The sequence below is a fragment of the Raphanus sativus genome, chromosome 6 (genome assembly GCF_000801105.2).
Source record: "Raphanus sativus cultivar WK10039 chromosome 6, ASM80110v3, whole genome shotgun sequence".
NCBI classification, from domain to species: Eukaryota; Viridiplantae; Streptophyta; class Magnoliopsida; order Brassicales; family Brassicaceae; genus Raphanus; species Raphanus sativus.
Window position 1 is genome coordinate 4,511,249 of NC_079516.1, and position 25,292 is coordinate 4,536,540.

At 35.2% G+C, this 25,292-nt stretch overlaps 7 protein-coding genes, 1 non-coding gene and 1 pseudogene across 9 annotated transcripts; 3 read left to right on the plus strand and 6 right to left on the minus strand.

Annotated features, from left to right (window-relative positions):
- Positions 1 to 284: 284 nt before the first annotated feature.
- On the minus strand, positions 285 to 1,161 carry LOC130495469 (uncharacterized). Of its 2 annotated transcripts, none has more exons than XM_056986862.1 (2): positions 1,022 to 1,161; positions 285 to 928 (listed from the first exon to the last, which is right to left on the minus strand). In XM_056986862.1, exon 2 carries the CDS (start codon positions 913 to 915, stop codon positions 481 to 483), a length of 435 nt encoding a protein of 144 aa, XP_056842842.1. In that variant the 5' UTR covers positions 916 to 928; positions 1,022 to 1,161; the 3' UTR covers positions 285 to 480. The 2 variants fall into 2 exon arrangements, with proteins under 2 accessions (XP_056842842.1, XP_056842843.1); XM_056986863.1 differs by having other exon boundaries at positions 1,017 to 1,153.
- LOC130495468 (uncharacterized) lies at positions 1,014 to 2,655 on the minus strand. The gene is made up of 4 exons (XM_056986861.1): positions 2,571 to 2,655; positions 2,155 to 2,283; positions 1,797 to 2,073; positions 1,014 to 1,702 (listed from the first exon to the last, which is right to left on the minus strand). The coding sequence occupies exons 2-4, from the start codon at positions 2,236 to 2,238 to the stop codon at positions 1,548 to 1,550; spliced, it is 516 nt and encodes a 171-aa protein (XP_056842841.1). The 5' UTR covers positions 2,239 to 2,283; positions 2,571 to 2,655; the 3' UTR covers positions 1,014 to 1,547.
- A 135-nt stretch (positions 2,656 to 2,790) lies between these two features.
- Positions 2,791 to 2,862, minus strand: TRNAK-UUU (transfer RNA lysine (anticodon UUU)). Its single transcript has one exon. It is a non-coding gene; the product is annotated as a tRNA-Lys (tRNA).
- A 1,139-nt stretch (positions 2,863 to 4,001) lies between these two features.
- On the minus strand, positions 4,002 to 6,784 carry LOC108812091 (beta-glucuronosyltransferase GlcAT14A). Its single transcript, XM_018584250.2, has 5 exons — positions 6,594 to 6,784; positions 5,560 to 6,273; positions 5,410 to 5,485; positions 5,226 to 5,341; positions 4,002 to 4,729 (listed from the first exon to the last, which is right to left on the minus strand). Exons 2-5 carry the CDS (start codon positions 6,164 to 6,166, stop codon positions 4,224 to 4,226), a joined length of 1,305 nt encoding a protein of 434 aa, XP_018439752.1. The 5' UTR covers positions 6,167 to 6,273; positions 6,594 to 6,784; the 3' UTR covers positions 4,002 to 4,223.
- A 2,247-nt stretch (positions 6,785 to 9,031) lies between these two features.
- Positions 9,032 to 10,122, minus strand: LOC130495467 (RNA polymerase II C-terminal domain phosphatase-like 5). Its single transcript, XM_056986860.1, has one exon. The coding sequence runs from the start codon at positions 10,061 to 10,063 to the stop codon at positions 9,089 to 9,091; it is 975 nt and encodes a 324-aa protein (XP_056842840.1). The 5' UTR covers positions 10,064 to 10,122; the 3' UTR covers positions 9,032 to 9,088.
- Positions 10,123 to 11,189: 1,067 nt separating this feature from the next.
- On the minus strand, positions 11,190 to 11,696 carry LOC130496682 (protein GRIM REAPER-like). The gene has a single exon (XM_056988974.1). The coding sequence runs from the start codon at positions 11,694 to 11,696 to the stop codon at positions 11,190 to 11,192; it is 507 nt and encodes a 168-aa protein (XP_056844954.1).
- A 7,107-nt stretch (positions 11,697 to 18,803) lies between these two features.
- LOC130495892 (VQ motif-containing protein 19-like) lies at positions 18,804 to 19,754 on the plus strand. The gene has a single exon (XM_056987477.1). It carries the CDS (start codon positions 18,899 to 18,901, stop codon positions 19,583 to 19,585), a length of 687 nt encoding a protein of 228 aa, XP_056843457.1. The 5' UTR covers positions 18,804 to 18,898; the 3' UTR covers positions 19,586 to 19,754.
- A 1,708-nt stretch (positions 19,755 to 21,462) lies between these two features.
- LOC108807641 (uncharacterized) lies at positions 21,463 to 22,151 on the plus strand (annotated as a pseudogene).
- A 1,839-nt stretch (positions 22,152 to 23,990) lies between these two features.
- LOC130496347 (squamosa promoter-binding-like protein 5) lies at positions 23,991 to 25,074 on the plus strand. Its single transcript, XM_056988361.1, has 2 exons — positions 23,991 to 24,415; positions 24,510 to 25,074. The coding sequence occupies exons 1-2, from the start codon at positions 24,096 to 24,098 to the stop codon at positions 24,727 to 24,729; spliced, it is 540 nt and encodes a 179-aa protein (XP_056844341.1). The 5' UTR covers positions 23,991 to 24,095; the 3' UTR covers positions 24,730 to 25,074.
- The last annotated feature ends 218 nt before the right edge of the window (positions 25,075 to 25,292 follow it).

The following is a 25,292-nucleotide window of genomic DNA, read 5'->3' on the forward strand; positions in this document are numbered from 1 at the left end:
ATGTTGAAGACAAGACAAGGAAGATGAAACATGATGTGCCACCCACCACTTGCTTAGAGATTTTACTCGTCTGAAGGAGTTGACTTTTGGTCAAGTATAGCAGACACGGAGGCTGAGAGAATGGAGTTTATTAAGCTAATGGACTCTGAAAGAAGCATTAGGGAAAGGCGTCACCTTTTCAATACCTTCTCAATCATCATTTGACAAAGATGAAGAAGCTGAAAAAGATGGAGCTCCTGTTGAATGGGATATAGTCTCACCAACAAATTAATTACACAATGTGCTTTTAGATGAAACAACCAAATTATTATCATTGACAATTTTTCTCTAATTTTCAACTACAAAATCCAATTTTTTTCACACTTGATCTTCTTCTGACAAACTATGAAACTGACAATAGTAATGATCTACACAAGCTAGTGGTTCTCTTAAATCTCCAGTTTTGCATAAAAGCCCTCATCTTTTTTTTTTTTCCATCAATCAATCATACTTCTCCCTCCAAGTATAAACTAGGAAGAACACCCAAGAAACAGCCAAAGCAATATCCCCAAGCGCTTGCTTAGGACACTCAAACGCAAGATCTTCAATCTTCCACTCAAACACAACTCTCCACAGAGCCATAAGCACATAGAGAACCACAGACCCTCCGGCGAAGAAGCCGTGAAACTCTCTGTCCTTAACAAACGACACCATGAACAGCACCAGACCGATGGCAAAGAGGAGCAAACCGGAGAAAGACTGAGAGATCTGGATGAGCAGCTCGTCGTGAGGCGTCGAGCCTTTGAGCTTGTTGGCTATGTCGCTGCCGTGGCCAAAGATGGATGCTTTCTCTGTGTAGAACATCATCAGGGTCCCACTCGTGAGTGCGATTACCGAGTGGAGGATACAGATTACGCGGAAGAGATGTGAGTTCATCTGATTTTTTCACCTGGATAGAAAAAAAAAAAAGTCAAAGACAGAGATTAAACTGAAAGATTGGATCTTTTAATAAAGAAGAGAGCAAAAAAGGCAAACACTTGACTGTGGTGAGGGGTTTTAAGCTTTGCCGGAAAGATACGGTCTTGAGAGAGAGAGAGAGAGACTTGTCTGAATAATTCTGAAGATTGATTTACGATGAACACTTTTAGTTCTTGTCTTGATGCAAAAGAAGATCTCTGTCTTGATCTTTGCTCCTCTTTGTCAGCTTCTTTATTGTTCAACAGAAATTCAAAACCCACCGTATAAAGATTGCTTTCCGATTTTAAATGAGAGACTATAATTTATAAATATCTCTGAGATAATTGTCAGGAAAAAAAAAAAAAAAAACTATGTCAATAATGTTATATGCAAGTTTGGAAGAGAACGTTATCCATTAGGCATGACATTCTTTTGTAAAAAAACTTTGAAAATTATTAACCAGTAGAAAAATAAAATATTATTTATTAGAAGAAACAAGGCAACTTTGTGATTATAATTATAATCAAGGGGGATCATGACATTTTCAACATTCAAGAAGACTAATCCTTTAACATCACAAATGGATAACGCCGTTTGTGTCAATCTAAAGACTACTGAACTGAAGGTGTGTCCTTCAACGTAATCAGCGACCTGATAACACTCGGAGGAACACTATCAGCAAGAGCTCCAAGTTCGGATAACAAAAGAGTCTTCTCCTTCAACAAACTCTGCAGTTTCTTTGATTCAAACTCCATTCTCTTTTCATCTACACAGTTCAAAAGAACCACACACTTAGACTACTTACTACTAGTATATTAGGAAAAGTAGCAAAAGTAGTCGAGAAGAAGAAAGACAAAAACCTTTCTCCAGCATTGTATGAACAGCATGAAAAGGGACCGCAGCGAAAAGGTCAGTTCCTGGGAGCATCATCCAGGTGGGTTCACTAGAGTCGTGAGATCCACACGTCGAGCAAACTTCCTGAACCAAAGCTTTGGCTGAGCTCCTCCCGTGCGTTGTAGTATCCTTCATCATAGAGTCGAAAGGAGAAGGGACGCTAGTCTTTGTTGTCTTAGCTCTCTTCCTTAGCGCTGTGAGAGCCTCTCGGTTCGCATTCCTCTCCCTGTCATTCTCCACCATCTGTTATTTTACAAAAAAACTCCCATGAGTGGTTATTTGTAACCAATCAAAAAGCAAATGACTATATTCAACCAACAGTACCTGGTTTCGAACAAGTAGAAACTGATCACCGACAGCTTCGTATCTCTCGTATACTTCAACAACCTTCTTTGGGTCCAACTCCATCTTAGTTTTAATAGATTCCGACAATCAACAATGCTCGAGGAACAGCTAAAAGACAACATAAAACAAGTCCTATGTCCTTAGCCTGGTAAAAAAAAAAAATGCTTCCAAGCTATGGATGCTTGTGTGCTTCTAAACCCCACATATCTAATCCCAGTGGCACCACAAGATCTTCACTACGGTGTCAAATTACCCTAAATCAAATTAATCGCATCCTTACGGACTGAAGGCAAACAAAAACACCTAAGCATAGCTTAAAAGGTTCACTAGTTCCTTTACACCATCATAGCAAGTAAGTCAATACAAAGATTCTCTAGACAGAACAAAAGACTAACCTTTACAGATGAAAGACCAGAGGGGCGAGGAGGACCGATGAGAATCTCGGCGAGGCTGTGAAAGGAAGGGAGAAAGTGCTGATACAAAAAAAAAAAAAACTAAATAAAAGAGATTTTATATTAATGGGTTGTCTATAAATGGGCCAGGCCTAGTTGTTAGATTTATAATTTCTTCTTTTCGATTTTAAAAAAAAAAGTTTATAACAAAAAAAGAAAGCGACGCCGTCTGTGGGGATCGAACCCACGGCCACGGGATTAAAAGTCACGCGCTCTACCACTGAGCTAAGACGGCATTTGATGATATCTGTTCAATACTAATATGTAGAATTTTATACCATAGACAAGTGATTCCCTCAGTGGATGATGAGGAAAGCCAAGGAAGAATCACCAACATTTGTTGACAGCTCCAGGTTGATGAGAAACTTCAAGAAACTAGAAACTGTCTACTTTCTAACAAGGTGCAGGCAAATAGTGGGGAAATCGTTAACTAGACATTCTCTACCTTTGAGTAGTGAAAATGGGAGACAAGGCGGGAGGATAGGTCCATTCCTTGAGGGTTTGTGCAAATACTTATCGTTCAGTAAGCTGAGAGTGAAAGCAGATCTGAAACAAGGAGACTTGTTGAACACTTCTAACCTACTTTGCGCACTTGCATTTGACCGAGATGGAGATATTTTTGCCACTGCTGGTGTCAACAAGAAGATCAAATATTTGAATGTAACTCCATTGTGAACAACAACAGGGATATTCACTATCTGGTTGTGGAATGTCAAAGCTAAGTAGTGTGTGTTGGAACAGCTACATAAAGAGTCAAATTGCATCAAGTAACTCTGAAGGCGTTGTTCAGGTAATTAGTCCATAGATTCAGCTTATTGTTGTTACAAGAACTTCAAGATTTTGATGACATCAGTTATGGGATGTTGCAAGAAGCCAGTTGGTTGGTTACAGAGATGAAAGGAGCACAAGAAGAGAGTATGGTCCATTGATATTTCATCAGCAGACCCTACTTTGCTAGCTAGTGGAAGCGATGATGGAACTGTTAAGCTATGGGAGTATCAATCAGGCAATTCTAATTTGAAATTTCGGCTATCGAAAACTGAAAGTAAGTTTTCTCCAAATTTTTCAGACATGTTAATAATCCTCAGGATTGTATGATTTAAAGAGTTTTTTTTTTTGTGTTGTGAAACGTTTTCAGGGAGTTAGTATATGTTGTGTCCAGTTTCCATCAGACTCAGGCCGGTCTTTAGCATTCCGTTCTCCACATCACAAAGTGTATTACTACGATCTAAGGAATCCAAAGATTCCTCTGATCAGCACAATGGTTGGTCATAGCAAGACAGTGAGTTATGTTAAGTTTGTGGATTCATCTACTCTTGTGTCTTCTTCAACTGACAACACTGAAGCTTTGGATTTATCGATTTGTTGTAAACATCTCAATAAAATAGATCATAACTTTTATTCAGTTCAAACAAGGAAAAAACTAACCCTATTGTGAGACCATTAGGTAACGTGGCATCTACGCAATCAGAACAATGTCTAAAAGTCTTTTCTAAACCCCCGAACTAATAGCACTGCAACTGCAAGATTCTCTGAAACCATCCCTATATGTTATGTGTATATATGATCCGAACAGTCTCAATCTATCAAAACGATTTATTTACATTGATTAACTCCTGTTTTAGCCTCACTGACTAACCTCTCCACAAGCCCCTGAAGCCTCTTAGCTCCAGGACTAGGCTTAACGTTAGCCACATCACCGACCTGTGAGCACTTTGGTTTCCCACCGCACCACCCACCAGGAGTAAAACCGTCTTCATCGTTCCTCCGTCTAAGGAACGCCTTGTCGATCACGTCAAGCACCCTGTCGTCTCTTTTGAATTTCCTAGCAAACGCAGCGCCGCTTGATATCATCCGCATCGTGTCGTTGAGCGTCAGCACGTGAGGGTGCTGCTGCGGCGGCGTGTCCCACGAGATGTAGTGGAGGTCGTGGTTCACCGCGGTTTTCGAGAACTCGGGGACGTTGCAGATTACAGTGTGGAAGTAACTCTCAGGCGATGAGACGAAGTTTGTGTAGTACATTAGGAGGGTTCTTGGTAAGTTGTCCCATCCCCATATGCAGTACTCTACAAAGGAACGTGATAGAGCCATCCAAGCAGATCCTGTAACAGCAACAAAGAGTCTTATGGATATACAGCAACAATGGAGCCAAGAACCGGTCTTGGAAATAGTCAAATGAAACTGTGACAATTCGTCCTGCAGATCCAGATTCCCAGCTCTGCATGGTACCGATCCTAACCTTTTATTGTGGGAAGAAATGCCTCTACATCCACCGGTAGGTTGTTGGTGCGGTTGTCGTTACTCGAATACAATACCTCACCCTTTAACAATTCTCCCACATGACAAGTTGTCACAAGATCAACTTGTGACGAGTAACGACAAGCGCACCAATAACCTACTGTGAATGTAGAGGCGTTTCCTCCCACAGTAAGAGGTTAGAATCGGTGTCCTGCAGGACTGTGAATCTGGGTCCGCATGACAGATTGTTACATAAACATTCTCCTTAATCCGGCTCACAAAATTTGTAAAAGAAGTTTTTTATTAATCTCGCCTATATCCTCCAAAATCTCAAAAGGCCAGCCAGTTTAGAGGACTGACCAGTGAATAACTTAAAGGCAGTTGGCAAGCTTCTACGAGGTGTGACCCAGTAGATATCTGATTTGTTCAGCAAGTAAAGTCCAGGATCAATCATTAATGGCATTGCTCGCTTCTCCCTTCACCACAATGATAACAAGGAATCAGTACATAACAGCAAAAAGATTAAAACTAAAAAAGAACTTACTCTTTCCAGCCTAGTTCACTTGTGTGTTCGATGAAGTTGAGGTTCCTGTCCAGACTCGAAAACGTATGAAGCAAATCTGCATATATATATATACAGACTTAACGTCTTGATGGAAACAGAGAAACAAAGAAAAAAAGTGAGTTATATTACCATCTTGTGTCACCAGGGGATAATCTGAAGCGCTGAGATTAATAAACCAGTCCCAGTTAGCGCTTCTCTTAAGAAGAAGAGCACAAGCGTGAAGGGTGTTTGCAACCATCGTTGGTCCTCTGTACGTGACAAGATTCGCCTTGGTTATCATATACACATTCCCTGTTTTGGAATAGATACGATCCTTGTTAATCCGAGAAGCCAGCTGTAGTCTCTCATCAACCGGTGATTCAAGATCCAGGTGGACGACGTAGTGGTTTCTCGGGTGGTACACCGCTCTGAGCGTTCTCCAGAGCTTTTCCACGTCCCCTTTGGATCCGGAGACGAGGTACGCAAAACGTGGGAGCTTGTCTTCAACGACACGGGTTTGTTGTTGTTGTTGTTGTTGTCGTCTAGAGAGTTTGGACTCTGCGAAGTAGAGACTGGTTTGGTTGGTGGCGTGGTGGTGGTGGTGACGGGAAGGGATGATGGAGAAGAGACCGTTGATTTTTTGGAGGGAGGAGACGAGGCCAACGTTGAAAGAGGTTGCAAGGAGGAAAAGGAAGGCGAGAGATGTGATGACGAGAGGGAGAACCCATCTCTTCTCCACGTTTACTACGTACCCCATTGTAGCAAACTAGTTGATGATCATGAGACAAAAAGAAACAAGCTTCTGGAAGAAATGCTTGAATCTTTGGGAACCAGACACAATCTTGAGTTCAGAGGCTTAAAGGCCTATCAGATATGAGAAAGTTTTAAGAGGCAAGATAAAAGAAAGAAACTAAACAGTAGAGACAAGAAGTTGCCAGATTCTCTCACACAATATAAAGATGATTCAATCAAAAGATTCATAATCAATCAATCATAACATTTTTAGCAAACTCTTTAAACCTCTCAAAAATGCAAATTAGCGATTACAAAAATGGACACAGAGTTTTATTACCATCTTGAGATTTAGATCTAGCCGCACTGTATACAATATACTTAAACTCTTCAGACAGAAAAACAAAATCTAGAGATTTTTAGATTAAAATAAAAGATCGAAAAAACGAAACCTTTCTAATCTTGGTTGATACGTAGAGGATGATGATGTTGAAATCTCAACGCAATGAAGTTTTTCTTTTATCTTTGCGCTTTGTTCTGGTCTACACCAGTGCTCAAGAACACGGGACTCTCCTGTGGGGGGAGTAAAGAGAGTTATTATAGTTATATATAGATGAAGAAGAGAGTAAAGGTTTTTTGTGGGATGCTTTCACAGTGTGGTACTCTCATTCGTTGAAATATTCTCCCCCAATCAATATTTTTCTGTTCTTTGAGCTGTAAATTTCGATACTTTTTTGTCATTCTGTTTCCTTTATTACTGGAATCTAATTCAATTTTAGGTTTATTTTATTTTATTACAAAAAGAAAAGCCTTTTCGCTGACACGTTTTCCAAAGCCAGACAAGTGAGTCAGTGAGTGAACCAAACCGTGATGATCCATTATACTGAAAATTGTAACAGACGGACACGTATGGTTATGTGATGATAGCAGCACTTCTTTGTTTTAGATTTACTAAAGTATCCTCTTATGTCCATTTTGTAATCAAATACTATTTCAGTTCCATTTTAATTATTGTTTTATATTTATACACATAGATTAAAAAAATACATGATTTTGTATATTTTAAAAATAAAAACATAATTATTTATATACTTTATAATATTTCAATCAATAAAAAATAAATTGAAGAATTTTATCAATAAATATTGCATTAAAATTTTAAAACGATATTGATTTTTAAATGAAATTTGTCTTTGTACGATAGCTAAACTGAAATAGAAGAAATAATAAGTACTTCTTTTATGTAATCTACTTATCTTCTTTTTAACTCAAGCCTGATAACATCTTTAGAGTTCAGACTCTATTTGTTCACCAATGTAAGAGATAAACATAGTGTAACTTTCAAATAAATTTGTATTCACAAGAATCATTGCTTTGGTAGCTTTGCATCATTTTTTAAGTGGGGACCACCATAGCAAAGAGTCTCCAGAAGATTTGCTTTCACACATGAAATCCGACTTTATGTTGTTGTAATAGCCAAAAGGTTGATTTATGTCGCGGTAATTACGTCAGTGGCAACAATTTACGCGCTTAACTATTTCACGAGATCGCAGTTAGCTTCAATGGGCTTGACTCAGAAGCTCGACATGGACCAAGGCACATACTATACCTTGAATTAATTGAGCCTTGACTGTAATATACATATTTGATGGGCTTATACTTTTTGTCAATACAAGCTGGCTCGGTACATCCGCTAGGAGTAGCATGTTTAATCTTAAAATGTACTGAGTTTTCAAATGGCAAAGGTTAAGAAATAAGTCAACTAATTTGATCGGAAACTAAGCAAGATATAAGATATTTCTGATGTTTTGAAGAGATATGGTCAAAAGAGGTAGATATTAATATGATAGACTTTATGTGTTTGGCAATTGGGAGAAAAAGACTGTGTGAAATTGTATAGGAGTTTTTGTTATTTTAATTTAATTGATTCCGTGTATTAGACTTGAGAGAATCTGATCTTGGTTCTGTCATTGTAATAGGTTGATAGATTCATGACTCTCGTTGGAACAAGGACAAGGCTTATAGGGATGATTACGTGAAAAGAATCTCACATTCACTCTAGGAAAGACAGCTGAGCTGAGATGGGAGGATTAGAGATGATGGAGGTGAGCTTGTTCATGAAAAGCAAGCCCTACTGAAGACTAGAAAGGAAGCTGAGGCAATTCACAAGATGAATGTAATCAATCACCCATAAACAAAAGAAAGAAGCAAGGAACAAGGAGATAGTTTCAACAGCAAGTCAAGTGCTGAGGAGAGTGATGTTACTGATTTGGAGTTCCTAGTGAATGACAAAAAGAAGAAGAAGAGACTTTGAAGGAGATGAAACGAGAAGAGCAGTTAGAGAAAGCTAGGTTAGCTATGGGAAGGAAGAGGAAGCTACAAGAGAAAGCTGCTGCTATAAGAGCTCAAAAGGAAGCTGAAAAGAAACTCAAGGCAGATTACATTTACTATATTTGTTCCTCTTATTCATTGGTTTGTTTCTAAATTCTTTGTTTTTTTTTTTTTCAGGAGTGTGAGAAGAACGCTAAAAAGAAAGCTGCAGCAAACTCTTCTTCTCCTCCAGAACTAGACCAAACAATAAATGAGCTGGAAGAGGTTAAGAAGCCATCTTAAACTGTAGAAAAGCTCACAACTTTGGCACTATTCCTCCTGTTTTTATTTCTTCGGTGAATTGAGGATGGAAAGAGTCAGTAAAGTTTTTTGACTTTACCTAATTGAAAACTGAGTGTATGTGTGTGTGTGTGTGTGTGTGTGTGTGTGTGTGTGAGAGAGAGAGAGAGAGAGAGAGAGAGAGAGAGAGAGAATCTTACAGTTCTTGTTAGCTTCATATAACAAGAACGTCCTAATTGTTAGTAGGAGCTTCTAAACCTCAAGCTGATTACATCTCCAAAAGTTTTTTTTAAGATAAAAAGTACAGATAAATAAATCAAATTTGAAACGGAAGAAATCAACATCCATGTGGTTTGAAAGGACCCTTTATCAACAACCTAACGTCCTTTGAATCCAACTCTTCTTGAACGCCACAGCTAAAGAATTCATTGTGAATTTCCTTGAGGAACTTCAGAAGGTTGGCTAATGCTCCATTGCTTCTACTCTCGTCTGTCTTCCTCTCAGCGTACGACATACTAATACCATTGTGTTTGAAGTAGAAGTACCTAGTGATCTTCAACAGGTTTCTCATGTGGAGAGGCCAAACCTCAACCGTATCATCCACAATCACGATTCCACGCTCATCAGCCAAGACATGATCAAGTGTCTTCTTGTCAGGACACTCTCTTCTGGTTATCACTCGGTCTCCAAAATAGGTTTTGGTCGGATCAATCATCTTCACAATTTCTTGACCGTAGCGCAGATCGCCTTTTGTGTAAACATACATGTTGAATAGCTTGTTGGCTTCTTTAAGGAATGCTTTGACAAACGGTCTAACTTTTATTAACCTGCTGTCATATAGCTTCAAACATCCTGGTTTCTCACCTTGGATGATTAGGTACTTCTCTGCTTCAGAAAGATTGGAAACCCTAACGGAGTGGGCTAGCGTGTGGTCCAAGTCAAGGACTAAGTGAAGTTTCTTGTGTGTGTGAAGTGAGATTAGGGTTGTGAGACGCTTTGTAAAGGATACAGCTTCTTGGCTCAGACGTAAGTCGGAGAAAAGATAATCGAATTGTCGGGATTCGGCAAGGCTTGGCTTCTTTTTGCAGGCGAGGCAGGTTCCGTTACGAACGTACCAGTGACCACAGTTAGAATGAGATGGTGATGATGATGATGATGATGATGATGATAACACGTTCATGTTCATCGTCGTCTCTGGATTGAGCTTCCGAATTTTCTGTCTTGGTTTCTCATAAGGTGTTTGTAAATATATTTCGAACAAAAGTTGAAGGAAAAGGAAATAAAGTTGAACTTGAATTACAGACAGTAACATAGCAATTGGGTTTTGACTTCTCCAGTTCCGAAGAAAGAAGCAGAAAGGAAAAACCTAAACTTATTATTAGAACTGAGTAATTTAATTTGGCAGAAAATTCACTAAAACCCTTTAGTCGAGAGAATCTACTAAGGAATAAAATCTGATTTTATTGAAATTAATAATAGATAGAAAAGAGGAAGTCGTAATGATCTTATATCGAAATAAAAGGAAATGCAGTTAAGGGTATCGAATATAGGAAAATCTCAACAAATTCCTTTTTAATGCCTGACTATTTGTGTTCAATTTAAAAAATCGCGATGATCTTATTTATAATGTTTGACTATTTGTGTTCAATTCAATTTTCCTGAGTTTTTACATCTGATATACAGTAGAACCGGCAGCCAGACTAGTTGGTAGGAGTTGGATCCTAACTAAACTCACAAAACCTACTCTCTTTTACAGGTAGAACCCACAAATGGATATAACTTATGAAAAATTTAAGAGTAGACCTGAAAGCTAGTACTCAATTCAGCCTCTATTGCCCACAATCTAAAACACGAAACATGTATGTTCCTTGAAAGATATAACAGACCTACTAATTAGTCCTTTAAGTTATAGACATCGATACCTGTTATTTTTCATAACTTGTATAAGAAAAAAAGATGGAATCCAATATTTTCGAACAACAGTACTAAATATTTTTTCTAGTTCGTTGTTACATATGTATACATAAAGGTTAATGATACTGTAATCCTATTATGTTCAAACTCATCAGTGATGCTACTACAAAATATCGAGGTCAGTGAAAAAAAAAGTGCAAAAGCTAAAAGAACAGCAGGTCAGAGATGACGGAAAGCTCTTACATCTCTAAGATGAATATTGTCTTCATCATAGTCTTATGCGACACTGTGCCAATAGAATATGTTCACATGTTTTGTTTTCAGGCAGTACTAACAAATATTTCAACGAGATAACGAATAACTAATTTCCACTAGTTATGTTTTACATATATTCACGAAGAATCATGGTGTGCGTATGCCTATAAATCTTATATACGAAATATATACTTTTAAATTTCTGCATGATAATACAACACTCTTCAAATTATCACATAACCTTCCAATTATTTTTATAGTCGAAAAAATCAAGCGTAACCACAATATCCATACTCGCATCTAGCCCCAGATTTACATTTCTTGTTGCATTTACCACAATGGTCAGGATTAAACCCAACATAGGTGCATACGCCTCCGCAACATCGTTGCCCGAATCTGCATTTGCGACTGCACCGTCCACAATTATTCTTGTCACCTAAGATATTACGACAATGCTTCTTGCAACAATACAACAAGCTTGTCCCCTTGTCTGCTTTTACGCCATTGCAAATGTTGTGACGGGAGACATGACATTTCATCCCTTTTCTGATCTTTCTGTGGTGGGAAACTAGTAGTCTGGTTTTGGATGATATTGTTAGGTTTGAAAGTATTGTGGGGGTTTCGTCAAGAATGTAGAACTCCGAGTCTTCTTCATTGGTATTTTCTTCGGCTACAACTGAATGGGGATTAGACGTTGCGGCTATGAGGGAATAGAGGACTAAGGAGATGAGTAGCATGAGTTTAAAGAACTTATAAGAAGGGATCTTAATGACCATTTGGTTAAGGTGATGAGTTTATTCTGGAAAGCAAAACAAAACGGCAACGTGGAATTTAAGGAAAGATGTCCGATGTGTATTTATAGTGTCATTAGAGGTTTTATAAACTCTCTGGATTTGAAGTATACTTATTAAATTGTTCAAGAAACTATAAAAAATCCTTAGAATCAGCCAAAACAAGTGATACTTGCTGTCTAATTGTAACGGAAGGTGAAAAGAAAATCAAATGCAATACCTTAAGCTACAAGTATCTTTTTGCCACTGTCCTCATCATTGTTACAGCTTTTTAGTTGCCGTATTGAGCAAACTGCTACTTTCATTTTCTTTTTGGTTAACGATTAAATAAAAGTTTCAAAAGATGTTATTTTACAGAGGACGATATAAGCTCGAGATAAATAGAAAGTTCGTGAAACTCAAGATTTGTTTAATGTTTAATTTGAGATGTATTACTTTAGTTTGTTTGTTTGTTACACACTTTCTTAACAGCATCTCATCATTTGTTTTTTTTTTTTGCCAAAATATAATTTTTAAATTAACACTATATACTTACATTGGAATTTTGATGATTTAAATAATATATGCTTCTCAGATAATCATCTCTAAATACATACTTTTGCTCATTGCCAAGGTCTTTCTTGTGAAAATTAATGTGTTTTAGTCTTCAGGTTGAAGTATGTTCATTAACCAATAAGTCACGAGATCAACACCACCCGTCTACTAAAATCAAAATGTCACATTTCTTTCCTAGTTTATTTATTTGATAATGAGATTTCTTCTGCACTTAGACAATATAATCAAGACATTTTAATACTATGCTGAGAACTTGAGAAGTCATGCAATTCATGCATGTGTTGTCTCACAGCCAAACCTACGCAAACCTCCACGTGTGGTGACGATAGGAGTGCCACGACACTCGGTAAGAGTCACATGCCCATCATGCTTGCTTGCATTATGCGATCAAAGACACTCTAATGTTTTCCCTCCACGCGTTGTTCACGTCTCACTTCCAATGTTTCGTTACTTTTACTGCTTTCCGTTGACTATTTACTAAACGTTGACCGGTGACCTTCACAGAGCCGGTGGATATTACATTGATCATGCACAATCATTGCTAATCATCAATACTATTAAACGTAGGATAATTTCATTACTATGCAGAAAATGTATTGTTATTCTCTATTCAATGATCCGAGACTATTACGCACATGACATTTTATAAGCCTAGACAGTATAGTCAGTCTATACTCTATACCAAGTCTCAGATGTCGAGGATTCTATTTATTTTCTAACTGAATTATATCATCAATACTAGTACTATTAATGTAACTAAAGATATTCATGTTATGGAGAGATATAGAGGTCACGCCTTGTATTCTAATGGGCCAGATTTGCCTAATTTGAAACTACTTGCATGTTAAGACCAACCTTATATAAACAACTATAATAAACTCGTAGTCTTTAATATCTGAGTAGATGCGAGAATTTGTTTTGCTTATTCGTTTGTTAATGTTTGAACTTTGTCCGACGAACCTAGGCAGCTGTTGGCCATGGGCAAAAGTCGACTGTGATTTTCTTTTTCTTTTTACTGTTACATTTTACTGTTACAGCCGATTAAAAATTGGTAGAGGGCACTTGAACTTGGATTTTTTTTCTTGCCGTGAACGATGCAAAAATAAATATCATCAAATATATATCATATAATAAACCAGCACTCTGACCAAGAAAAGAAATAGGAATGTACATGGTTTGAATGAATTGTTTATATAGATAGTCAAACTCGTCTGTCATTCTTTTGTATCAGAATTTAGGTAAAAATAGGAATGTACATGGTTTGAATGAATTGTGGTGATGACTTAATACTAGCTTAAAATATAGAATTTGACGGGACCTAGCTACTTAATGATTATGACAAGTGAGCATTTGGTAACCACTAATGGAAGCATCTTTAGGTTAATTAATATAGTTAATAGAAACTCAATTTGAAGTATTGTGAATATATCCCCCAGCACATTAGCAACCGAAATAAGTAAAAAGAAAGAAAGTGGGAAACCAACCATGGTTTGGCAATTTAAAACAAAAACTATGGGTTAGGCAGTAAAGATAAAAGGCTTGTATTTTATCCGTTAAATTTGATTCGATTTGTTATTCGTTTCGATTCGATCTGAAAATTTGGATATCCGTAAGTTTTCGAAGCAAATCACAAATACTAAAAAATTTAGAGACGGATATCAGATCCGGTCCAACTTTTATATAATATGTATATCTATAATTAAATATAAAGTTTTAAATATATACTTACATAATTAATATATAATTTTATTGATTTTATTTATAAAAATATTTATAAAATATCAAGTTAAGAAAAGAATAAAAAAATCTGTATAGAAAACTACAATTTTTCTAAAAATTTCAGTTTAGAATTATAAGAAAATTTTATTAATTTTAAAAATCTATTAGACATTGAGTTTCATTATTTTTTACTTCATATTTTATATTATGTAAAAAAGACTACAAAAAATATATTTGTAGTCTTTCTTACTTTATTCTACATTTACTTTATTGAACAAAGTATAAAATATCTGTGAATATACAACAAATATTATAAATTTTCTGGTTATCTAGTTTTTTGGATATTCGTATTTTTCTAAAACAAAACAAATAAAAAAAACAGATATTTGTGAAGTACGAAACAAATCACAAATAATGAAAATTATGGTACTATTTGATATGTGTCTAGTATAGATTCATTTTCTTCTTTAATAGTGGTATTTAGTTATTTACATGAGTTTGTTCCTCTCACATTCATAGATAAATATTCTCTCTATTTTATATTAAGTGTTATTTTATCATTTTTTTGTTACATTAAAAGTGTCGTTTTATAATTACAATGAAATTTATACTCACTTTCAGCTCAATATCAATTGTAAAATGCATTAATTTTATAAATAGATTTATTTATCTAAAATACTATTAGTTAAACTGATGATATTAATTAAAATACAAATATATTTTAATTAATTTTTTAATATGTGTGGAAAATGTCTAAGTATATTCTCTCTGTGAAATGGAAATAGTATTAATTAATAGTCTTTGTCTCACCATCTTATTATTGCAATTGACTTTCAACTACATGCTATGATAAAATATGATTTGCTTACATTTAACCAAGATAAAATCATTATATCATCCCAAATTTTTCTTTCTCTATTGTCATCATTAATTTGCTTATCTAACTACTCAAGCATATTAAAGATTAAAGCAGATCCAAGATCACTTTTTCATCAACAATTTATCGTTTTAACTAATTAGTTTTCAAGCATAGTAAAGAAGAGAACATTATTTATTGGAAACTAACCAAATCATATGTAAATCTTTTTTTTTAATGTAAAATCATTTTACCTTCGAATTAAAATGTATCGTAAACACGACACATACTATATTTCATCACATATAGTATGCTTTTTATGGACAATCAAATACACATATACTTTCGATCAAAAATACATATATACTAATACTTATTTATTCTAATTAAAATTGGACCGGCCAACCTGAAGTTAATTATAAACTTATAGTTAGAGGTAGACTAATATGAGTATTTGCTCGTTCAACTAAAGGAAAACCAGCCAATCTGAGGCATACAAGTGTCCCGATGGTCAGACGAGTTTTAATTTAAATAAATACTAGATTTTGATCCGCGCTTTGGAAGCGCGGAATATTTTACGATAAAAATTTCACTAATAACTTAACAAATATTTTGGTAATTTTTAAAGAGTGTGTATTTAAAATATTTTTGCATTTAAATCAGTGTTTTTAAATTCAACCCGATTGTGATTTGGTAATTTTTAAAGAGTGTGTATTTAAAATATTTTTGCATTTAAATCAGTATTTTTAAATTCAACCCTATTGTGATTATACCCGTTAATCCGGAGATCTGGCAATTCAATTTTGGTTTTTAAAATATTCATATTAAAAAAATCACTAAACCTCGAGACTAACCGATTGAACTGATGGATGACCGATATGTAATCTAATTGGATTTAAATTATAATAGTTTCATAATTTGTAATCTTATAATCCAAATTTTAAAGTTCATTATTTTGCAATTTATGAAATTATGATGTTTCTACAAAATTCTAAAGAGAAAATGATAGATATAAAATAACTAAGATTAATTATTGTATTGTCTGGAAACATTGATAGTAGTATAAAAAATATATTGTTTAGAAACATTGATAGTAGTACAAAGAAATAAGTATTTGTTTGGAAATATGGATAGTAGTATAAAGAAAGTAACATTAGTGATTTAATGTAGGTTTAACTATAAAGTATAAAGGTGTATTTAATTTAAAAACTTATAAAATAAATGTTAGGTCCAACAAAATGTTTTTGTTTTAATAAGATAGATTCACATTAGGGTTCGAGTCTCGATACATGCACGCCTGTCGCATCTTTCTTTTTTCTTCGTTTCTAAAAGGAGCCAGTCTAAACTGTATCTTGCACAAAAGATTTTTGTTCAAATTAAGAAATATACATTGACAAGACTTATTCTGGTGGAAATTAATAAGAAATATACATTGACAAGACTTTTTCTTTAAATTTGTTTTAACAAAAGTCCACTTCTGCGAACGAGTCGTAGAGAAAAAGGAAAATGAACAATTTTTTTTTTTTTTGAATTAAATATTAAATTTGAGACATGTACTTAGCATTATATGTCTTCAAACTTCGACTAATTCATTATTTGTCTATTTTTCATTTATGCTAAATGTAGTCTCTACCTTTTTCTTGTAAATGTACATGATTTTAAGACTGGATATTTTATCCGTTAAATTTAATTGGATTCATTTTTGCTTTGATTTGATCCGAAAATTTCGAATATCCGTAAATTTTCGAAGCAAATCAAATATTAAAAAACAATATCCGTTGAAATCGAAGCAAATCACAAATATTAAATTTTGGAAAGCGGATATCCGATCTCATAATATATAAAATTGTAAATACATGTATATCTTGATTATATTTAAAGTTTTAAATGTATAAAATTATATTATTATTATTCTAACACATGATTTGACAAATTCTATTCATATTGTTACTTATATTAAAGTATCACATAAAAAGAAAAAAAATTTATGATAATTATAACTTTTTAAGTTTTGTGTTAACTATAATTGTTAACTAAGTTTAAAAAAGTTAGAAAATATGTACATTCACTATTTCTTTTAATTTGTATCTTATATATCATGCAAAAAAAATATTTTTACAAAACAAACTTGTATCAAATTTTCAAGATTATTTGTGTAAATCAAAACATATGAAATATCCGTAAATATCTGCAAATATTAATTTATTTTCCGGATATCCGTTTTTGCGGATATCCGTATTTTTTGAAGCAAAACAAATAAAAAAATAGATATCTGTAATATACGAAGCAAATTACAAATACTTTAAAAATTCAAATATCTGATTTGTGTCCAGGTCTACATAGTTTTATCAACCCGTAAATGTATAATGATATGTAACATCGCATATGGTTTTTGATATATATATAGTCCACAGTTTCCACTAAGAGAAAGAACTCGAAGTTTCTTTCATTTGTAATCACAAACGAAATTTTGATACGTCGATGTCATACCCACACGCATACATTATGTACAAACACAACACATGTGTTTGTGTACGACTTTGATTGGTGTATGTGAAACATTTCCCGAATACGATAATCCTTTATATTCATAATATCATATACGTGTATCATGTATGTATGCATACACAAAGATTAATTACATTAGCGGAGAGGGGTATTACGAATGAACCTCCTTTTTTGTTTTTGCAAAAAGAAAAGACATTTATGTTGCCAACTTTTCTTCTTTTAAAATAAACCTCTTGAGTGTATATCAAATATAATTTGTTTATTCGATAAAGTTTTGGATTTATTTATGCAGCCTTCTCTGAATAGTGTATAAAAGAAGGTAGCATCGAATCCCGATATTAGACAGAGTTGAGGATGAGATATAGAAGTACAAATCTAATTTAACCCATGAGGAAGATGTTTCGCTGTGGATGAATGGAAATGGAAAGTATAAAAGTAGATTCTCTACTAAAGAAACGTGGATGAATATAGAGAGAAATATCAAGTCTGTGATTGGTATCAGGTGGTATGGTTCAAGTATGCTACTCCCAGTTCTCATTTATCGTTTGGTTGCCCATGAAGGGGAAACTCTCAACGGGTGATAAAATGAGGAGTTGGAATGTAAACACAAATGCATCTTGCAGTTTTTGTCAGGAACCTTTGGAGACAGCAAAGCACTTAGTTCTTTGAGTGTGTATACTCGTCACAAATATGAAGAACTCTTATGAAAGGTGTGATGAAAGTTCAGTATACAGCTGATTGAGATAGTATTGTGAGGCTTGTTGCGAGGCCTTCAAACTGGAGCAGGGTGACTCTGGGTCATTGCTAAGTATATGTCTGAGTCTACAATTCATGCTATTTGGAAAGAAAAGAATAGAAGAAGACATGGTGAAACTCAATTTCCTGAAACGCTGTTAATCAGAAGTTTGGACAAGAATATGAGGAACAGATTTACCACTATACAGAGAGGAGCAGACAAGGAGTATGAAGGCGGGATGGCTACTTGGTTCTCTACCAAAGAGAACTAAAAAAAATTTGGAGTAAAAGATTTTTGATATTGTATTTCGCTTTTGAAAACATTTTTAGATAAGGTTATACTTGATGTAAAAATAGTCTTTTTCTTTTGAATTCAATTTAACATTCAATTCAAAAAAAAAAGAATAGTATATAAAATTATAAAATTCAATTTTTTTTTATAGATTTCAATATTAGTCTAGTAAAGACAAAATTCACTTCTTTCATTTTAATTTGCAATTACTTTATGCGCTATGGCAGACAAATTCAAAGTAAGAATTTTTAAATTGCCTAATAAAAACATCTTTTGATTCCCTGGGCACAAATCTTCATGTCAACTTTAATCTCTTTAATTTGTTTGTATATTTTATTACAATATTTTTTTTTATTTTCCATAAAGAAAGATTCCAAATTACAAAAAACCAACCAATCCGCTTCTTTTATAATCCCCAAAACCTTAAGAAGGAGACATCCATTTAATTCCATCGTCTTCTTTCTCTTTCACTCAAGCTCACAAATAAAAAAACGTTAGAGTTTCCAAAAGGATAAAACAGTAATGGAGATTGCAACAAAACAAGGAGATTCAAGAACCCCATCTTCCACTTCTTCTTCATCAGCTTCCTCTTCCATCATCAATGGATCTTTACATCAACACATCATAACCAGATCTGATCATTACCCGACAACTTTTGTCCAAGCAGACACTTCCTCTTTCAAGCAAGTCGTCCAGATGCTCACCGGAAGCTCCTCCCCGAGATCCCCGGACTCGCCGCGTCCTCCTCCTCCGACTCCTTCCGGCAAAAGTAACTTCGTGATTCCACCGATCAAAACAGCACAGCCGAAGAAACACTCAGGTAACAAACTCTACGAGAGGAGATCTCACAGGAACAGCCTCATGATCAATACGCTCATGATCGGCGGCGGGAACGGTGGTGCGGGGAGCCCGAGATTCTCTCCGAGAAACCAGGAGATTCTGTCGCCTAGCTGTCTTGACTTCCCGAAGCTAGCACTGAACAGTCCCGTGACGCCGCTGAAACACGGCGGCGGCGAGGGGAACGACTGCGACACTTTCGACAGGATGTCGCCATTGTCGGAGGAAGAGAGAGCGATGTCGGAAAAGGGCTATTACTTGCATCGGTCGCCGATTACAACTCCGAGAGAATCTGAGCCGCAGCTTCTGCCGTTGTTTCCGGTGGCTTCTCCGAGAGTATCGGCGGCGTCGCCGGAGAATCGAACTTCTTGAGGAGAGGCGAGAGAGAATGTTAATAAGTTTTACTGCCACTGTAACTTTCGTTTTTAACTTTGCTCTGTTCAATCTTTGTTTCGTCTTACACTTTTACTGTGTTGCCAAGAATGTGTCAATTCAGAATAGTATAAAATAAAATGAAGAATATGAGAGAAGTCAAAGATAAGAAGATGCTCTCCAGTTTTATATATATAAACCAACGTACAGTTTAAATTATACAAAAGTATATAATAATAAGAAAAGAACGTTCAAAGGAAAATACAATTTTAAACCGGACCTTTTAGTTCTAGTGGTAAAAGACTCACAGCCGTAAGTTCTGTCATTTGGGTTTGAATTTTGGCATCGCCAGAAATAAATGACCGACACGTGACAATATATAACTAATTTGGATCACTTATACGGAGCTAAAATACCTCCGTATAATTCAAAAAAAAACAACCTATTATTAATCCGTTTGAAGATTAAACTTTTAATTAAGATAATGGCTCAATAAATAATTATTGATTAATCTCAGAATTAATCACAGAAAATAGTTGAGATATTAAAATATTAATTAAATCACAGAAAGTTTTTAAATTTGTAGAATAGTAAAATACATATTAAATTGATCAAACTATTTTATATGGTATTCAATTTGTTATAATAAATAAAAATATAAATAATTAAATTAATTATTATAAAATGTGAAAACAACCAAAATTTTTAAAAAATATTTTAGTTCTTATTATAAATATCTAGCTTATATTTTAATCTGTTTTAATAATAGATTGACATTTAGTAATATACAAATTATAATATAATTTTATTTACAACATAACTATTTATCATTAAAAATTTATTGTTATGTATTTTAAAATTTAAGATAATATTAACATATAATTTATTAATATGAAAAATGTTGATTTTGTAAAATTTTCTACCATAATTTATTAAAACTCACTGTTCCACACTTAATGAACTTTCTATTTATGTTTTTGCTTTTTTATTCCGTAATATTTTATTGATCGGTAAAATATTTACGAAACTGTGGTCCAAGTGTCATTCTGTCATTCAAAAGTTACCGACCAAACACACTAAATAGACTAATAGTAAATGTTGCAAATGAATTGTCTTTTGCTATTTTGTTTTGTCAACAGAGATTTGTCTTTAGCTATTTGACTAGTTATTCTTTGCATCATCAACTTATATATAAGTTATCATGTGATGATTTTCATCATTATCTCCTAAATATCTTCGTCACATTTCATATCTATCAAGAAACAAAAGGAACAATATACATCATTTAGCGTTCTTGTATTAGAAGTCACATGATCCTCATTTTTTATTGATTTGATTTTATCCTAATCTTCCAGCATCAACGTATTGAACGACAAGAGGACAAGGTGCGTTAACGTTGAATCCACAAATCCCTGATGCAGCACACGTCAATCTAGACCGATCAAGTCAGCTAACTCCAGAGGACCCATCGGGTGGCTTGTGCCATGTTTAATTCCACTGTCAATGTCTTCCTTAGTAGCCAGTAGCCACCCTGTGTTACTGTGACCCGGTTCATTTGCCAGCTTTTCTTCATAAGCGGGGCCTGATCTCTAGTGACCCAACTAGTTTCAGTGGGAAACATTTAGAACGGCCTAATAACATGGACAAGCTTGGTCTTTAGTAGGTCAATATGAGCACATGTCAAAACAGAACACATCAACTAGTAAACGTGTCGTACACTATCCACGTGTCGTTGGACTAGTCATCCACATTCACCTTTTCACTAACTTCGGAAAGCTTTGGATCTTAGCTGACTTCATAAGCAGTTGAGATAATGTGGGAAGGCAACAGTTTAAGTAAAAATCAAGTACACAAAAAGTAACAAGATATCTCCGGTTATGTCCTCCGACAAGCTACCTCCCGGTTCGACCGCTTCTTCACCGCTTTTAGGCAAACGGAGGCATGTCCATTTAATATTTCATTTTGAGTTTAACATTTTGAAATTTTGATGATTACATATACCAAAAATTAAAGATAATAGCTATGCTTCTTCCAAAACTTTGTTATCTAAGAATGCATCATTTTTTTCTTTCCTGATATATCTTGAATTGGTATTAAAGCTAATCATCCGTATATTAATTATCTATAGAGCATGAGAGACCGTCAGAACGAGCAAGGTTCAACAAACATATAGGTCTACAACGACTTACGTATCAGACAAGGCAAAGGAAGGGGTGAAGAAAGCGACGGATGCAGCCTTGAACGCCGGAGAAAACATGAAGGACGCGATGGACGGCGCCTGGAAAGCGGCCAAGGAAACAGGTCAGAACATCAGCGAAGCGGTTGCGGGGGATGCGACGACAGCGACAGGATTCAAGAAGACAAGGTGGCGGTGGAATTGAAGGATGTTAGGCAGCCTGTCGACACTACGGAGTATAGAGGCGTGGAGGAGCTGGTTCAGCAAACCTGCGGCGAAGATAAGTCACCGTGAAATAATTTGTTAGGGTGACTATTGTCTTTTTTATTTGTTTGTTTCAGTGGGATGTTACTCGTGAAGGGGTAATGAATTAACCGTTACTAGATTTGATTTAACACTGTTTTTTTTTATTAGTTAACACTAACAAACGTTTTGAAGTTTACACAAATCTTCAAAAATTGCATATGTACAAACATAAACGCACAATCTCCTCAACTAATATTAAAGGAAAGAATAATAAGAATATAAGGTGTATGCATGCAAATAACGATACGATAATCAAGCGTGTATGGTAAACAAATGTCCGAAGTGTTTGATAGTGGGTTAAGTTTGGGTATGAACACAGCTGGATCATATTTAGCTTCGGGCATCTTCATCTATGACAAATAAGCAGAACAAATTCCCTTTGCTATGTAGGAGACAAGTGGAGCCGAAAACGGAACAGAGGCATCTCTGATATCTACTTGCGTTTTGTTTTCTAACGTTATAAATGACAAAAAGCGACACTAGAGACATTCTTTATGACTGACAAGCAAGGACTCAAGTATTGACTCTTTTTTCTTTTCTGAGAACGACTCGAGTATTGGCTCTTGCCGATATATTATTCTCCACTTCCTAGATTAATATAATAGCATTTAGGTTCGATTTTAGGAACAATCTTTTACGTAGGGCCAAGACTTTGAAACTGGTACCGACCAGACAGAGACGAGCATTGACTTATCATATTCTACCCCTTTTTACTTTGTTCTTCACAAAACTTCTAAAAGAATCACTTCTCGCTCACACAACAGCTTACAAAACCAAAAGTCATATGTTCACCTATATGCACATTCTTTTTGGTGTGCTAAAATATGTATTTTTCTTAAGCAGGGCAAAAAAATTGAAGATGAAGGAGAGAATCAAAGGGAGATGTGAGAAAAAGAAGGGACAACATCTTTGTATACATAAAAGTTTCTTTCAAAAAAAAAACATCTTTGTATACAAACAAGAGCAGCTTTGCAAACCCTCAAAAGCTTAAAGTCATAGATGATTAAATTTAAGACATGAGTACAATTTGGCATGTGAAACCTTTTATGTCCCGTCTCTTTCACTACCCACTACTTCTAACTCTTTCTCTTTCGTACACTGTTGTAATGTATGTTAATGAAAAGAAGAAAGGGCTTCAACTATTAACTTTTATGTCCACATAGAAACATGTCCATATATGGTTGGAAAGTAACAAAATCGTTTTTTTCTATTTGTTTTGTTTTGCTTTGATAAGAGAAGAAGAGACTCCTCGGCATATTACTTGATTCAGTGATCAGCAAAGAGTAATGATCAATGTAATATGCCGAGGAGTCTCTTCTTCTCTTATCAAAGCAAAACAAAACAAATAGAAAAAAACGATTTTGTTACTTTATGGTGTTATTACTGTGTGAAGAAAGTCTCTTTTGAGTAGCTAAACTTTAAACCTTAAACATCACGAACTCTCTATCCAAAATAGGTCTCAAGTGTTGACCCTCCATCTAAAGGGACCCCAATTGTTTATTTTTCATCTTTTGATATGTAATTTTGATTTCCCACAAAAATTGAATCTTTATTGGTAAATGATAAATGCTTAGAAAGAAAGAAAGAAAGAAAAATAAAGTTTGCATGCATCTACTAAACGCGTTCATATGCCATGGTCCAGAACAGACAATATTCATGCTGCCAACATCAAATAGCACAGACAAGGCAAGTTAAAACCAAATACAAACCAGCATATAATAAAAAGACACAGACTTTTAAACTCAACCGTAACATTTTCCCTCTAATCCTAAGCTAACCGTGAATGCCTCGTCTAGATGGGTCCAAAGTCTAAACAATAGATGACCACATCGTAATTATCAAGTACTTATTCCATGAGAGAAGCATATAAGGACACAGTGGTCCATCTCCCGACTTTTCTTCCCCTTTTTAAACACTTCAGAACACATTCACTCTAAACCCCAAGCCCATCCATTATCAGCATTGCTTAGTCTTAACCATAGTTCCACCACCATCTTCTCAAGGCTACAACTTAAAAGCTTACCAGAAATGGAGAGATCACAAGGCTGGAGTTACGTAAAAGACAAGGCTATAGTCTCCAACCATGCTGAACAAGAATGGGAGAATGGCATGGATGAAGAAGAGGAGGATGGAGGAGATGAAGACAAAAGGAAGGGAGTGATGGAGAGAGCAAGGGGTACTAACACAGACCGTGGTCCATCGCGGCTATGCCAGGTCGATAGGTGCACTTCTAACTTAACTGATGCCAAGCAGTATTACCGTAGACACAAAGTCTGTGAAGTTCATGCAAAGGCATCTGCTGCAACTGTTGCAGGCGCCAAGCGACGTTTTTGTCAACAATGCAGCAGGTATCTTTCTTCCTTCTATATTACTTTCTAAATTTTATTGAGAAGGAGTTTGTGTTTCAATTTGACATTTTGGGCTTGGGTTGGGTTTGACCAGGTTTCATGAGCTACCAGAGTTTGATGAAGCTAAAAGAAGTTGCCGGAGGCGCCTAGCTGGACACAATGAGAGAAGAAGGAAGATTTCAGGTGACGGTTGTGGAGAAGGAGCAGGCCGGAGAGGGTTAAGTGGTCAACTGATCCAGACTCAAGAAAGAAACAGGGTAGACATGAAACTTCCTACGACCAACTCATCATTCAAGCGACCACAGATCAGGTAAACATATATAAATACATCCGCTCCCTCTCTTCTGTCATCTCTCTTCTATATCTACATTCTCTTGTTATCCAAATAATGGCCTCTAATCATGTTAAGAACAGTGAATCCTATACCATTATATAACGATAAAAGTCTAGTACCTTTTATGTTTTCATATAAAGGATGCCTATCCGCAAATGTAATAAGACAGTTGCATACTCCTTCGTCTACCATTATATAACACACTCGCTCACTCTATTTTGTCATCTACTTATGTTCTATATCTACATTCTCTTGTTATCCAAATAATGGCATCTAAGTATGTAACCATGTCAAGAAGAGTAGATACTACCCCAGTATATAAGTACAAAAGTCTAGTACCTTTATGTTTTCATATAAAGGATGCCTATCTGCTAATGTAATAAGACATTTGCATACTCGTTTAGTGATCTCGTATGTTTTAGTGATCTTGTATGTTTAAAGAAACTATTACGATGTGTTTTACGCTTGAGTCTCGAATTGATCCTTGTTATGTGTTATAATAAAGACATTTGCATACTCGTTTAGTGATCTCGTATGTTTTAG

Bases quoted from the DNA above. Each gene is read 5' to 3' on its own strand.
- LOC130495468 (XM_056986861.1), bottom strand. From the start codon at position 2,238: ATGGAGTTGGACCCAAAGAAGGTTGTTGAAGTATACGAGAGATACGAA. The intron at 2,074-2,154 runs GTACTGTTGGTT...GTAAAATAACAG, and splicing joins TTCTACTTGTTCGAAACCAG to ATGGTGGAGAATGACAGGGA. The intron at 1,703-1,796 runs GTTTTTGTCTTT...TGAACTGTGTAG, and splicing joins TCATACAATGCTGGAGAAAG to ATGAAAAGAGAATGGAGTTT.
- LOC130495892 (XM_056987477.1), top strand. From the start codon at position 18,899: ATGGAGATTGCAACAAAACAAGGAGATTCAAGAACCCCATCTTCCACT.
- LOC130496682 (XM_056988974.1), bottom strand. From the start codon at position 11,696: ATGGTCATTAAGATCCCTTCTTATAAGTTCTTTAAACTCATGCTACTC.
- LOC108812091 (XM_018584250.2), bottom strand. From the start codon at position 6,166: ATGGGGTACGTAGTAAACGTGGAGAAGAGATGGGTTCTCCCTCTCGTC. The intron at 5,486-5,559 runs GTAATATAACTC...ATATATATGCAG, and splicing joins TCCCCTGGTGACACAAGATG to ATTTGCTTCATACGTTTTCG. The intron at 4,730-5,225 runs GTCAGTCCTCTA...TTGCTGTTACAG, and splicing joins TGCCTTTAAGTTATTCACTG to GATCTGCTTGGATGGCTCTA.
- LOC130496347 (XM_056988361.1), top strand. From the start codon at position 24,096: ATGGAGAGATCACAAGGCTGGAGTTACGTAAAAGACAAGGCTATAGTC. The intron at 24,416-24,509 runs GTATCTTTCTTC...GGGTTTGACCAG, and splicing joins TTTTGTCAACAATGCAGCAG to GTTTCATGAGCTACCAGAGT.
- LOC130495469 (XM_056986862.1), bottom strand. From the start codon at position 915: ATGAACTCACATCTCTTCCGCGTAATCTGTATCCTCCACTCGGTAATC.
- LOC130495467 (XM_056986860.1), bottom strand. From the start codon at position 10,063: ATGTTACTGTCTGTAATTCAAGTTCAACTTTATTTCCTTTTCCTTCAA.